Source organism: Nerophis ophidion, linkage group LG03 (genome assembly GCF_033978795.1).
Source record: "Nerophis ophidion isolate RoL-2023_Sa linkage group LG03, RoL_Noph_v1.0, whole genome shotgun sequence".
Lineage (NCBI taxonomy): Eukaryota > Metazoa > Chordata > Actinopteri > Syngnathiformes > Syngnathidae > Nerophis > Nerophis ophidion.
This window is the reverse complement of record NC_084613.1, coordinates 29,352,076-29,366,414: the sequence shown is the minus strand read 5'-3', so window position 1 is coordinate 29,366,414 and position 14,339 is coordinate 29,352,076. Positions and strand designations below refer to the sequence as shown.

General features: G+C 39.2%; 1 protein-coding gene across 1 annotated transcript; it reads right to left on the bottom strand.

The window, feature by feature from the left end:
• Positions 1–3,947: 3,947 nt before the first annotated feature.
• On the bottom strand, positions 3,948–13,808 carry pex11a (peroxisomal biogenesis factor 11 alpha). Its single transcript, XM_061894805.1, has 3 exons — positions 13,344–13,808; positions 13,089–13,204; positions 3,948–5,807 (listed from the first exon to the last, which is right to left on the bottom strand). Exons 1-3 carry the CDS (start codon positions 13,397–13,399, stop codon positions 5,239–5,241), a joined length of 741 nt encoding a protein of 246 aa, XP_061750789.1. The 5' UTR covers positions 13,400–13,808; the 3' UTR covers positions 3,948–5,238.
• Between the last annotated feature and the right edge of the window lie 531 nt (positions 13,809–14,339).

The window sequence follows — 14,339 nt, the reverse complement described above, 5'->3', positions numbered from 1 at the left end:
TACATGTTAAAAAGAATACAAAAAAAACAATTTGTCTTCTTCCATCCATCCATTTTCTACCACTTATTCCCTTTTGGGGTCGCGGGGGGCGCTGGCGCCTATCTCAGCTACAATCGGGCGGAAGGCGGGGTACACCCTGGACAAGTCGCCACCTCATCGCAGGGCCAACACAGATAGACAGACAACATTCACACTCACATTCACACACTAGGGACCATTTAGTGTTGCCAATCAACCTATCCCCATGTGCATGTCTTTGGAAGTGGGAGGAAGCCGGAGTACCCTGAGGGAACCCACACATTCACAGGGAGAACATGCAAACTCCACACAGAAAGATCCCGAGCCTGGATTTGGACCCAGGAGTACAGGAACTTCGTATTGTGAGGCAGACGCACTAACCCCTCTGCCACCGTGAAGCCCCCAATTTGTCTTCTTGTCTCTCATAATGATTGTGAATGATAGGCAGAATAAAAATAAAAGGGCAGTTCCCCTTTAAGTCACAGTATAATCACGAAAGTTTGGAAAAAACAGTTGCAAACTTGAAAAAAACTGAGGAGAAACCTGTTAAAAGTTGCCAGTGGTGCTGACTTTTCACCCTCAAGAACATGGGCTCAGGTAGGAGTTGTTCAGATAAAGAATAGTCAGAATTCATACAGTAGAATGTTGTTAAGAATAGGAACAAGTCAAAAATACTGATTAAAGTGTGAAAAAAAACTTTAATTTGACTTTTGACTTAAGCTACCATAATATATGGAACTGAATTGTTACAATTTTCAATACAGTTCCAAGAATGTGGACCTGGGCCAGCACCTGTGGGGTCCAATTAAAATCCATAATATCCTCAATATTAACTTAACTCCCCCTTGAGGCACAGCTTTAATGTTTTCTCCCTTTTTAGCAGCATTTAGATGTCAAAGCAGACCAGGAATAGTGAGGAAGTAATCCCCTAGACCAGTCCATAGTGTACCTGGGTCCAGACGTACTGTATACAATACATCAAGTAAGAACATATTTAAATGTTGCTGGCTGTGCTCCATTTTCTTTAAATCCATCCATCCATCCATCCATCCATCCATTTACTACCGCTTATTCCCTTTGGGGGTCGCGCGGTCGCTGGTGCCTATCTCAGCTACAATCGGGCGGAATATGGACTACACCCTGGACAAGTCGCCACCTCATCACAGGGCCAACACAGATAGACAACATTCACACTCACATTCACACACTAGGGACCATTTAGTGTTGCCAATCAACCTATCCCCAGGTGCATGTCTTTGGAAGTGGGAGGAAGCATTCAGAGGGAACCCACGCATTCACGGGGAGAACATGCAAACTCCACACGGAAAGATCCCGAGGCTGGGATTGAACCCTGTCTACTACGGACCTTCGTATTTTGAGGCGGACGCACTAACCCCTCTTCCGCCGTGAAGCCCTTTTTTTAAATCATTTCCAACAATACATTTTATAGACAATCAAGATATGAATGTGTGAAAAATCAAGTAGTCTTGTACTTATTGCCACTTTTCCACTGCATAGTACCAATTCTACTGGGTTTGGGGGAAGTGGGTTCTCTGCCAAAAACCAAACCACAAAGAATGCATGGGTCAGAACTTGACACACTATCAAATACCAATGGATACTGTTTCTTTTTTTTACAAAGAGGAGACTTATTTTATCCAAAAGGACACTGAGGGCAGCAGGAAAACTTGACCGCTGCAGCCAAGTGCAGACAATCGAGCAGGAACGTCCAAACTTTTTTCCACTGAGGGTGTCATACTGAAAAAACTGTCACGCCTGTAAGATTATGTTTTTTTTTTTTGCCATGTTTGGTCAGGTTGTTTCGTTTTTTGGACATTTAGTTCTGTCCTTGCACTTCCTGGTTTGTTTTCGTCTCCATGCCAACCCATTAGTTTCACCTGGTCTCCTAGTCACGTCCCTGTCCTCAGCCTCACACCTGTTTTCACTAATTATCACAGCTGCTATTTAAGTCATTCTTTTTCTGTCTTCGTCCTGGCATCTTCGCCTGCCCTCGAGCAACTTCTATGCCTTCCATGCCATTGATCCATGCCCCATGTCCCTGTCCAAGTAAGTTTTGTATTTATGCCTCAGTGCAAGTTTTGTTTTATGTCTTTAGTCATGCCATTGTGCTAGTTTTGTTTTGAGTAGTGTAGTTTATTATCCGCCATTGAGCGCGTACTTGTTTTCCCTGTTTTTGTATTTAGTGTGTAAAAAATAGAAACCTGTACTCACGTCCACGCCTGGCTCGTTCCAAACATTCTCTGCATCGAAGAAACAACCCTAATCCAAGTCCCAGTTTGACAAAATCTAAGGATACGGGGGCCGTTTTGATTTTTTCCACAGGCTAAAATCGACCCATTTCGATATGCCAAGAAGTTATATCATTCACCTCTGCTGGTGTCTTAGTTATAACATAACTCAAAAACGAATACACAGATTTTCATGGAATGATCAGGAAATGTCCAAAATGGGGAAAGGAACAACTGATACGACTTTGTGGGTGATCTGTATATTTTCTACTGTTGCCTTACATATGTTACAATACTGAACTTCTCTATGTATGTGTGTGCTAGCATCCCTTCCTCCACCCACAGTGGCAAAGAGTGGATGACTGACAAGAGGGTTCACTCCGTTTATTTCAGCAACACAGCTTAAACTAGTGGTTCTCAACCTTTTTTCAGTGATGTACCCCCTGTGAACATTTTTTTAATTCAAGTACCCCCTAATCAGAGCAGAGCATTTTTGGTTGAAAAAAAGACAAAGAAGTAAAATACAGCACTATGTCATCAGTTTCTGATTTATTGAATTGTATAACAATGCAAAATATTATTCATTTGTAGTGGTCTTTCTTGAACTACCGGTATTTGAAAAAAAAGATAAAAACTTGTTGAAAAATAAATAATTGATTTAATTATAAATAAAGATTTCTACACATAGAAGTAATCAACTCGAAGTGCCCTCTTTAGGGATTGTAATAGAAATCCATCTGGATTAATTAACTTCATTCTAAACATTTATTCACAAAAAAAAGATGTCTTTAACATCAATATTTATGGAACATGTCCACAAAAAAATCTAGCTGTCAACACTGAATATTGCATTGTTGCATTTCTTTTCACAGTTTATGAACTTACCTTCATATTTTTTTGAAGTATTATTCATTTCTTTAAATATCTTTATAAAGGATTTTTGAATGGTTGGTATCACATACCCCTTGGCATACCTTCAAGTACCCCCATTTGAGAACCACTGGCTTAATTATAGGTGGATTTGGATGAAGGTGGCTTAGTGTTTATACTTTGGGGATGATTAGGATCATCATCTGGAATCAAGACTTTTTACTATTCGGAGGTCTGGCAGAGGTCTGCGTGAGTTCTTTTCTACTCAAAATATATATTTATATATATATATATATGTATATGTGTGTGTGTATATGTATGTATGTATATATGCATATGTGTATTATATATATATATGCATATGTGTATATATATATATATATATATATATATATATATGCATATGTGTATTATATATATATATGCATATGTGTGTATATATATATATATATATATATATATATATATACACACATATGCATATATATATAATACACATATGCATATATATATATATATATATATATATGTGTGTATATGTATGTATGTATGTATATATATGCATATGTGTGTATATATATATATATATATATATATATATATATATATATATATATATTATAACTGTTATCCCATATCGTTATGCCGATTGGCTCTTTTATTTTTCCAATTAATGCAATTGTTAAGCTAAGTTTTTTTGTAATACTAATTTTTTTTGCAGGCCAATACAAAAAAAAAGGTCTGAGGCGCAAATGCGTAGTTGTGCACTATCCGGTTTTCGCCCAATAAATTACTCGGGGAACTCACAGATTCACAATAGAAACATGACCCTTATTTATTCTAATTTAAAATGTTCAAAAATCAATAAGAAAGTATATATTTAATATTTTATAGAATCAATTTTCAGAACAACATTTTTCAGGCCATCTCCGTACTTACTCTTTGCACATATACGTCAAATGTTGCAACCTGTTTTGAAGTGGTTTCATCATTTCTTTTACCAAACAATACTTTGCGGAAATCGGTTTGAGTGGAGAATCGATTCTGAACAGAATTGTCACCCCAAGAACTGGAAATTGAATTGAGTTGATTCCCTGTCGCTGCTCTCCCATTTAAATAGCTTCCTGTAAATTTCCCGTATTTAACTTCTTATTCCCTTTGGGGTGTTGTATGGATGGATGCAAGTTCAAAATAAACTCAAACTTAAGTACTACAGGTAACAATGTAGTGGGTAGCTCTTTCCACACCCAGGTCAGGATAACCATTATTGCAGGGCGTCCAAACTTTTTTTTCAAACAAAAAAAACACAGCTGTCGTGTTAGTTATGTGTTATTATAGAACAGTAGGGAAGGGAGTCATATGGCCCCATTCCTGGGTGGATCTCACGTGAAAGGAAGGAGGTGTGGGGGTTAACCATTTTGCAATGCAATCTGCTGAAAACGATAGAAACACGCTGTGGTCAAAAATGGAATTTCCGCAAGACACATTTTAAGGTATTCAAAACTTTAGTGCCATCTGGTGGCTAAAGTGGATAGTGTACCTTCCAAATGTATCACGTTTCATGTGACAGGCAAACAATGACAAATGGGGCCATATGAATGTAGCATCAACATTTCAAATTGTTCTCGTTACATTACACTCGTTAGTGTTTTTAATTAAGAAGAGTATTATTAAGAATGAGCTTTGGGTCGCACTTTGGACACCTGATTTGAGTGGGCTTGCAGTGAGAGTAATTTCCCTTTTTTCCCGAAAAATTCCCTTATTTTCAAATGCAGATGATTTTTTATTGTGTGTAAAGAAACCCCCAGGCTGCAGTTGGGACACCACTGCTTAAAATTTACTCAACGGATGAGCAACAAGCAGTGTTTTTTACCAGTCCCCCATTTGGAACCCAAGCAGTGCAGTTACTAGAAACAACAACTGATAGTACCTGCTTTGGCTAACAGAAATACGTTATAGAGCCGAGTAGGTACCAGGCTGTGGAAAATAATCCCATTTAAGGTGTACCAATTGTCTCATCTCTATGTGTGCAAGGTGCATGACTACTCCACAGAGTAATTATTTAACTCTCCAGTAGCTTAAGCCATGGAGGAATGTGTCTTTATGGTTTAATTCTCAGCTTGGGTTGTATGAGCGTCACAATCCCGATCAATGAAGATACCAGGCCACAAAAGGCAACCACCCCAGCGTTTGACTTATAGATGCCCAATTTGTCCAGGGGCAGGGGCAGATCACAAATGTTTTTGATGGTGTCCAAGAAGACAGACGGCTGTGACTTTAAGCTGTGCAGCAGCAGAAAGAGAAAAGCATCCAACTGAGGGATTATGACGTCAACTACTTCAGGACTCTGGTTGAGATGCGCATCCATCTTCTGCCTGAAGTGCTGATCTCTCGCCCTGTGCACCATCAACTGGGAGATGACGTAAACATCTCTGGTCAGGCTCGTAATGAGCGAGAGCAAGTAGCAACGGGAGGCGTTAGCGCTCCAGCGTTCCTTGTCGATACCTCGGACGAGGCCCACGTTCCTTGCCCAGAGTGCGTTGTCGCAGATAAAGTAGAGTGCACGGTTGATGTTGGCCGTGGTAAGGCAGAGGCAAAGCACTCGGTCTGAGAGTCGCACAGCTCGTTTGGCAGCCTCAATGGCACTTGCTGCGTTCCCCAGCCTCAACACTGACAAAGAGAGAAGAGAAGAGGTAATGAAAACGTCAGGACAACACTGCACAGCGGCACAATCCAGATTGACAACCTGTAAGGCAATGTCCAATATTTGTCAGCATATTGTTTTCCTGAAAGGAGGCAGCCTCTACCGTGTGATTTGGAAACTACAAATTAGTTTATCCCCATGGGTGTGTTTGCTATCAGCCTGCAGTCACATTATCCACAGACATGAACTTATCAAGCTGTGAGACATCTTCCCCGCCGTGATCCGGAGTCACCAGCCCCGACGCTAGAGGCAGGTGAGCCTCAAGGCTGCGGCTGAAAGACACTGGAGACATAATTAAGTGCTTCGCCGATCGACCTCGGCCTATTTTGCTGTGACTTCACACGGCGTGGGGAGGTCTTATTGGCTGAACTCACTTCTTAGGCTGCAACTTCATTTCCATGCCAGGCTCATATCTAGCCCACCGCTGAATTTCAAAATGGCACCAGAACCTTGAAGTTAAAGAAGCGTTTGAGACGGTCTAGGGAGAGAAAAAGTAACAAAGGCCAGCTCCTTGCTAGGGGCCTTTTTTTTATTATTAGTATCGCAATGCATCATATGTCGAAAGGTGAGGGATACATCAAAGTACACGCTTCAGAGATTTTATAAAAACAAGGGATTCCCTTGAAGTCAGAGGTGTTTCTATAATGTTTTTAAAAATAGATTAAGTGTATTAATGATTAAAAATAGTCTGGACCTGGTGGTTGTACCATGGTGGCGTGTGTGGGTGCTAATCACAATCTTTAACTGATGGCCTGACAAAATCTGTTACAGAACGTCAGCTCAAAGAAGTTAAGCTACTTTTACATAGACCCAATTCTGCTCAAGAGAACATGTCATGCCCACATTTAGATCACACAGAGATACTATTTAAAATAATAGTTAAGTATATTACTATTGTGACAGTGGCCCACGGCTGTTTTGTCGTGATACCAGGATGTAGAGAAGGTATAGGCAAAGTGCTAGCAGGAACTCAGAAAGCAACAGAACAGAAGCACTGAATGAGGGAACTCGGTGGAACTAAAATAACGAGGAACGTGTGTTGGCAGGACAAGAAAAGTGCTGCAAAACACAGTTTAAACAGGAAATACTGACAAAACAGGAGAAATTGTCGATGAAACATGAAAAGTCACCTCAACAGTATGACAACTTTTGTAATTTTTGTTTTTTTTAAACGGACTGTAGTCAGACCAAAGACCACACCACCTCACCTGAGCACAGCCGTAACTTCCTGGCACTAAACCTGCAGAAAATAGTTCTTCTCAGGTTTCTCTATGTTTAAATTTTCACATTTTGCACTATTTTGTTGCACTTTATTAAGCATTTCTTGCGTATTGCTTATTTTTACCCCTTCATTTTCAAAGGCTATTGTTAGGTGTTCAATGTTATTTCAGAAGGTTGTTTGAGTGTTTTCCATGGCTGTGTTGACATTTTCTTTCTACCTTGATATCTGAGTGGATTATAATTAGAGGAAGGTTACATTTTAAAGAGGAACTGTACTTTTTGGGAAATTTGCCTATCGTTCACAATCTTCACGAGAAACCAGAACACACGTCTTTTTTTAATACGATTTTAAAGATTAAATAAAGCAACAAAGATGCAGCTGGTGGGAGTCACCGTTGTAGCCTTCAAAGCCCTCTAAAACAATTTCAAAACCCCCAATCAACATTTTGTATACACACTGCATGTCTATATATAATGTAGTAACGGACACCTTCATAACAACACGTGATGTAACATTTTTCCCGTATTTTATTCATTTACGGGACTGATTTCTTCCGAGAATTGATTTGTTTCCATAGCAGCGCACGTCTGACTTCTGGTAACAAATATGTGTTCCTACTTCCGGCATAAAACAAAAGGGTTTTCTAATCATGGCAGACTTGGTAACAGACAATGAGGACAAGTATTTTTGGACAAATGAGGAATCACAACCTTATACTTTTGAAGATAAATATACTGCTGCTTATAGAAGCCAGCATGAACGAAGACTGAGACGTTGGAGCAGACCGAAGCTGAGAGAGTGACGTAAAAGCGATTTTGACGCCATAAATATGGAAATTGGAGCCAAGTTGTACCGACATAAATGGCGTGCTTCCTCAAAATCAACAGGAAATGTCCCCGGACAGCTGGATCAGACGATCGAGTGAGTCATTATAATATTTAAAATGACACACGCCAATACATGTTTGGCTAGCTTAGCTATGTACAATCAAAACATGAAATAATACTTTATGGATACTGTAATATAATTGTTTATGTTTTTCAGTCAGTACAAATTGGTGGCGTATGGAAGTGTTTTGCATAATAAACTCAAATGTGTTTCGTGTTGACAAAGAAGCTAGCTTATCTCTTGCTGCAGCTAGCTTTTACGGCTAATACCGAAGCATGCTAATGTGTTACTGTGCTAGAAAAAGAGTTCCTCAGTGTTCACTCTTACAATAATAATGTCATTTGGTTATTATACAGGTTGAGGAAGGTAAATAAAGTATTGTTGACGGTTTTTAAATGCAATTCTTAAAGTGATTTAGAGGTAGAATTGATTGCTCCCATTAGCTGTATTGCTAGCCACCAAGAACAAGCTGATTTGTGGATGTTAGAAAGCTAAAAAAAAAATTTTTGGTTGTCTCATAGAGAATTGTGAACAAATACAAAAAAAAGGTTTGTTTCCCTTGAAAAATTTACATTCAATATAGTTTTCCCCTGGTCCATATTTTAACTAGGGTATAAAACATATTATTATCGATTTCAAATGATACAAAACACATGTCGCGATGCAGTGGTACCAGCTCCAGTTTGTACTTACTAGTGTTGCCAGCTATTTATACAATAATGGCTGTTTTCAGTGGATTGTAAATCTATTCTTCCATACAAGCCGTACACTCAACATTCTCTAATGTATTGTCCCTTGACAAAATATATTTTAATTAAAATGTGATGGATGTAGGGCTGGGCGATATGGACTTTTTTTAATATCTCGATATTTTTAGGCCATATCGCGATATACAATATATATTACAATATTTTGCCTTGGCCTTGAATGAACACTTGATGCATAGAATCACAGCAGAATGATGATTCTATGTGTCTACATTAAAACATTCTTCTTCATACTGCATTCATATATGCTACTTTTAAACTTTTGCTGCTAGCGGGGTGTATAAAATAGTCAGGATTCTAACGGATACAAAGGATTCTGGGTATTTGTTGTGTTGTGTTACTGTGAGGATGTTCTCCCGAAATGTGTTTGTCAATCTTGTATTGTTTGGCTTCACAGCGTGGCGCATACTACTAAGAGTGTTAAAATTGTTTATAGCACAACCATTAGGGTACTCTGTGTCACTAAGTATGCCTTGCAGTCGTGTGCGTATTGCCGCGGAAGCCACACACAACATGATGCTGTACTGAGAAGCAGATCGTACATGTTGTAGAAGGCGACAAAGCCAATGGCTTAATAGCACGCCCTAATACTTATTGTCTGGGTGACTGCCGGCAGTCATTCTAGAGAATAATAGTGTCTCCTATTGTCTTCTTCGCTTTATGACACAGGTCTTAAATGGCTCTTTGAAAGGCAAAGGATACCGATCCCAGAACCATGTATATCAAATATTTCCGGATGGTTCAACCGCCACCCGCCCGAATCTAATTAAAATCTATTTTTTCGTCATGTTACCCGCCCGACCCGCGGTTTATCCGCAGACTCCGCGGATGAGACCGCACTATGTTGCATGTTACTACGGACATTATTCAATTCTCTTCATTCTCTAGCAAGTGACTTTTTTAAATGATGCTACATATTAGCAGTAATGCTACTTTTTATAGCAACACTTTTGCCCCTCACATGACAAATTACGGTTGTCTGTTCGACATATTCCCACTTGAAGCCAAACCACCGCCAGACGATGAACCCTCTGCGGTTTTTATTGGTCTTCCTTCATTTGTTACCAGATCCGCACCTTCTTTCTCTCGTATAACTACTCGTACAGCTATGTTAGCATCACAGCTAACGTTACCCAGTCTGCTACCTCTCTGCTGCGCGAGGGCGTATATGTATGTGACGTATGACGTGACAGTATGTGGCGTGTGTAAGTTTGTGCGCCTGCTTGTCTGTGAGAAGGAGAGACAGGAAAGTGATAAGAGCCTGTAGTGTAATGCCCGCAGCTAAAAGAAACTGCGTGAGAACGTATACTCGAATATTACCACATAGTCATTTTCTATATCGCACAGAGACAAACCCGCGATATATCGTGTATATCGATATATCGCCCAGCCTTAGATGGATGTATTTGTTTTTGTTTTCATAGTCCGTAAGATTAGACCAGTTCTTCTCAAATAGTGGAGCACCGTGCGATACCAGGGATTTGTATACCCGGGGAACATGCTTTATCAGTATCATGCAGTGTTAGGCTTCAAACCACAGTTCGAAAAGCTGTGCACTACAAAAGTGCACATTTTGGCCAATAATTCTGAGTTCCTCATTTTGATTTATTAAAAAAAAATCTTCACAAATTGTTTTATTAATTTTTGTTCTGTACGTTAACGTGTTTTATATATTGTGCTCCTGAGTTGATGTTGCTGATCATTTTTAATTTATTGAGTTAAAATGTTATTTTATTATTCTGTATCAAATAGTTCAAGTCAGTCAAAAATGTTTATAGTTTAAATAAGGATTTAATTTTTTCTTTACTTTTAGGCCAATTGAGGCACTTTAAAACAATGTTTATAAAGGTATTATTTGATGTAAGTTGATATTTATTTTTTTGTCTTGAATAATAAGGACAAAATTGTATGCAGCGGTGTATTTAAAACAAATTTATAGACAAATTATACTATTTATAGTTGGGACAAAGATTGGGGCTAGCACAAAATGTTTTCTTATTACGAGAGGGGAGTCTAACAGAAAATATTTTAGGAGCACTGGATTATACTGAGGGCAGTACTGTGGAACAGGGGTTAGTGCATGTGCCTCACAATGTGAAGGTCCTGGTTTCGATCCTGGGCTCGGGGTCTTTCTGTGTGGGTTCCCTCCGGGTACTCCGGCTTCCTCCCACCTCCAAAGACATGCAACTGGGGATAGGTTGATTGGCAACACTAAATTTGCCCTATTGTGTGAATGTGAGTGTGAATGTTGTCTGTCTATCTGTGTTGGCCCTGTGATGAGGTGGCGACTTGTCCAGGGTGTACCTGTCTTCCGACCAATTACAGCTGATATAGGCTCCAGCACCCCATGCGACCCCAAGAGGGACAAGAGGTAGACAGATGGATGGATGGTTTTGTTTTTTTAAATGTTAAATGGAGAGTATTTTTATTTTATTTATATAACATTACAGCTAAGAAGAGAGGCGAAATGTCTTCCAAGACCAACTGAACAGTCAAGTTACGATCAATTATATCCATCAAGAATACAATGGTGTGAATAAATTATAATATCTACAGGAATATTTTTAGATGGTTTTTGGTTGTTATATTTAGTTATGAAGTTTTTTTTGCATAACTTATTTATGGAAGTATTATTGTAGCAAAATTATTTGCAAACGTTTATCTCAATCTGTGCGCATGTAATCTAATTTGTGTGGGCGTGTACTAATTTGTGTGTCTGTATATCAATTTGGGTGTGTGTATTCAGATCCACGTACGTGTGTTTGAAGTTATTTGTATGTCCCAAATCAGAAAGAACCTGTCGACTCACACATGAATTTTGCGCCACTTGTGGCGTGAGCGATTTGAGCGTGCGCGTTCAGATTCGTGAGCGTGTCATATAACTCAATAACAAGTTTCAGGTTTTACTATTACCAAATTTATGATGTGTTTGGATTTCCTTCATAATTCAGATTCATCTTCGGGTGTAAAAATGACACCGATCCGAATAGAATAAGTAAATATTAAATTAGGCCTACTGAAATTAAATGTTCTTATTCAAACGGGGACAGCAGGTCCATTCTATGTGTCATACTTGATCATTTCGCGATATTGCCATATTTTTGCTGAAAGAGTTAAGTAGAGAACATCCACGATAAAGTTCGCAACTTTTGCTTGCTAACAGAAAAGCCCTGCCTCTATCGGAAGTCGCAGACGATGACGTCACATGTTGATGGCTCCTCATCTTCACATTGTTTTTAATGGGAGCCTTCAACAAAACAGCTATTCGGACCGAGAAAACGACAATTTCCCCATCAATTTGAGCGAGGATGAAAGATTTGTGTTTGAGGATGTTGATAGCGACAGACTAGGAAAAAAATAAATAAATAAAAAAAAAAAACGCGATTACATTGGTACGGATTCAGATGTTTTCAGACACATTTACTAGGATAATTCTTGGAAATCCCTTATCTTTCTATTGTGTTGCTAGTGTTTTAGTGAGTTTAACAGTACCTGATAGTCGGAGGTGTGTGTCCACGGGTGTGTTGACGCGCAGTGTCTCAGGGAAATCGATGGCAGCTTTATGGGCGGCACAAGCTCAGCTGATCTCCAGTAACAAGCGACTTTTTACCACAATTTTCTCACCGAAATCTGCTGGTTGACATTTGGTCGGGATCCATGTTCGCTGTGATCCATAGTAAAGTTTCACCTCCGTGAATTTTAAACAAGGAATCACTGTGTGTTTGTGTGGCTAAAGGCTAAAGCTTCCCAACTCCATCTTTCTACTTTGACTTCTCCAATATTAATTAAACAAATTGCAAAGGATTCAGCAACACAGATCTCCAAAAGACTGTGTAATTATGCGGTTAAAGCAGACGACTTTTAGCTGTGTGTGTGCGCAGCGCTCATATTCATAACAGCCCGTGACGTCAAGCGTACACGTCATCATTACGCGACGTTTTCAAGAATAAACTCCCGGGAAATTTAAAACTGCAATTTAGTAAACTAAAAAGGCCGCATTGGCATGTGTTGCAATGTTAATATTTCATCATTGATATATAAACTATCAGACTGCGTGGTGGGTAGTAGTGGGTTTCAGTAGGCCTTTAAATATCACAGCCAAGGGCAGAAGATAAACAAAGAGTCCAATGAAAATACGACCTAATATAACTTAAAGTAAAAGTATACACAAGGTAAATATATTTAAGGAGCTTTTTTATCATACTCATACACATTTTCACATGTACGGTACAAAATGTATCTGTATGAAATTATTGATTGCGCATTATTGACTGAAATGATGTGTTCAGTATTAGGAGCAAGGCGGCCTGGACTAATATCCACATAAGTATCAAATATTCAACTGAAACGTTTTAATTGAATGTACTCACACTTTCGTCCAGCACTCAAGTTGGCTTCCAGACTCTTGAGTTTGTCCACAAGTTCTTTTTGCTCCCAATTGTGTTGGAGAACATGAGCACACAAAGCACAGGCGTGTTGAGTTGCTCTGAAATAATTACAAATATATGAACATCGAGTTAAAAAGAAACGGGCAATGGAAAATTGAACCAGGGCACACGTTGCCTTTACGCAACCAAACAAATCCCTCACATGGCACAATTTAGAATATTTTGTGCTAAACTCACCTGAAAATGCGGTCTCTTCCTTGACTTTGGTTGATAACGTTTATCAGCACGTCCATGGCGGAATAATAGTACAACTTGTTCCACTTGTTGGCACGCTCCTTCGCGTTAATCTCTCTGTACTTATTAACACGACAGCCCGGGAATTGTGTTCGGGTTCGACTAATCTTAACTGATGTAAAAGATTTAACGACGGTTAATGTAATTTTCTTACACTTAATTTAAGCTCGTTTTCTTCCGAACAGGCGAACCTTAAGAGTGACAGCAAAGTAGGTACCTTTGGTCCAAAGTGACAGTGTGTCATCCCGGAAGTGTTTAACGACGGACAGGAAGTTTTCTTCACGGACCTCCCGCGTTAGTTGTGTTACAATGGTAACGTTGCGTGCTCTGTCGTAATAATTGTGGCACTAAAGCAAATATAAAGTAAAACAATGTATCTATCAAATGAAATTACTATGAAGTTGTGTGTGTGTATGTTTTTGCATGGAGCAGCGGTGTCGAAAATTTTAACAAACTCAAAAGTATGCGGGGGCCAGGCCAGCCCATTTTTACTTTATTTAATGGCCTACTGAAACTCACTACTACCCACCACACAGTCTGATAGTTTATATATCAATGATGAAATATTAACATTGCAACACATGCCAATACGCCCTTTTTAATTTACTAAATTGCAATTTTAAATTTCGCACCAAGTATCCTGTTGTAAACGTTGCGGTATGATGACGCGTGCGCGTGACATTTTGTTCCAGCCCCGATCCCAGCTATAAGTTATCTGCTTTAATCACATAATTACACAGTATTCTGGACAGCTGTGTTGCTGAATATTTTGCAATTTGTTCAATTAATAATGGAGACCTCAAAGAAGAAATATGTAGGTGGGAAGCGGTGTATTGCGGCTGCCTTTAGCAACACAAACACAGCCGGTGTTTCCTTGTTTACATTCCCGAAAGATGACAGTGAAGCTTTACTATGGAACAGAGCGGTCAAGCGAACATG

What these genes read in the sequence shown, in the direction of transcription:
- pex11a (XM_061894805.1), bottom strand. Translation starts at nt 13,399, where the DNA reads ATGGACGTGCTGATAAACGTTATCAACCAAAGTCAAGGAAGAGACCGC. An exon ending in GGAAGAGACCGCATTTTCAG is followed by an intron (nt 13,205 to 13,343) that starts GTGAGTTTAGCA and finishes TAATTATTTCAG; the next exon opens with AGCAACTCAACACGCCTGTG. An exon ending in CTTGAGTGCTGGACGAAAGT is followed by an intron (nt 5,808 to 13,088) that starts GTGAGTACATTC and finishes TCTCTTTGTCAG; the next exon opens with TGTTGAGGCTGGGGAACGCA.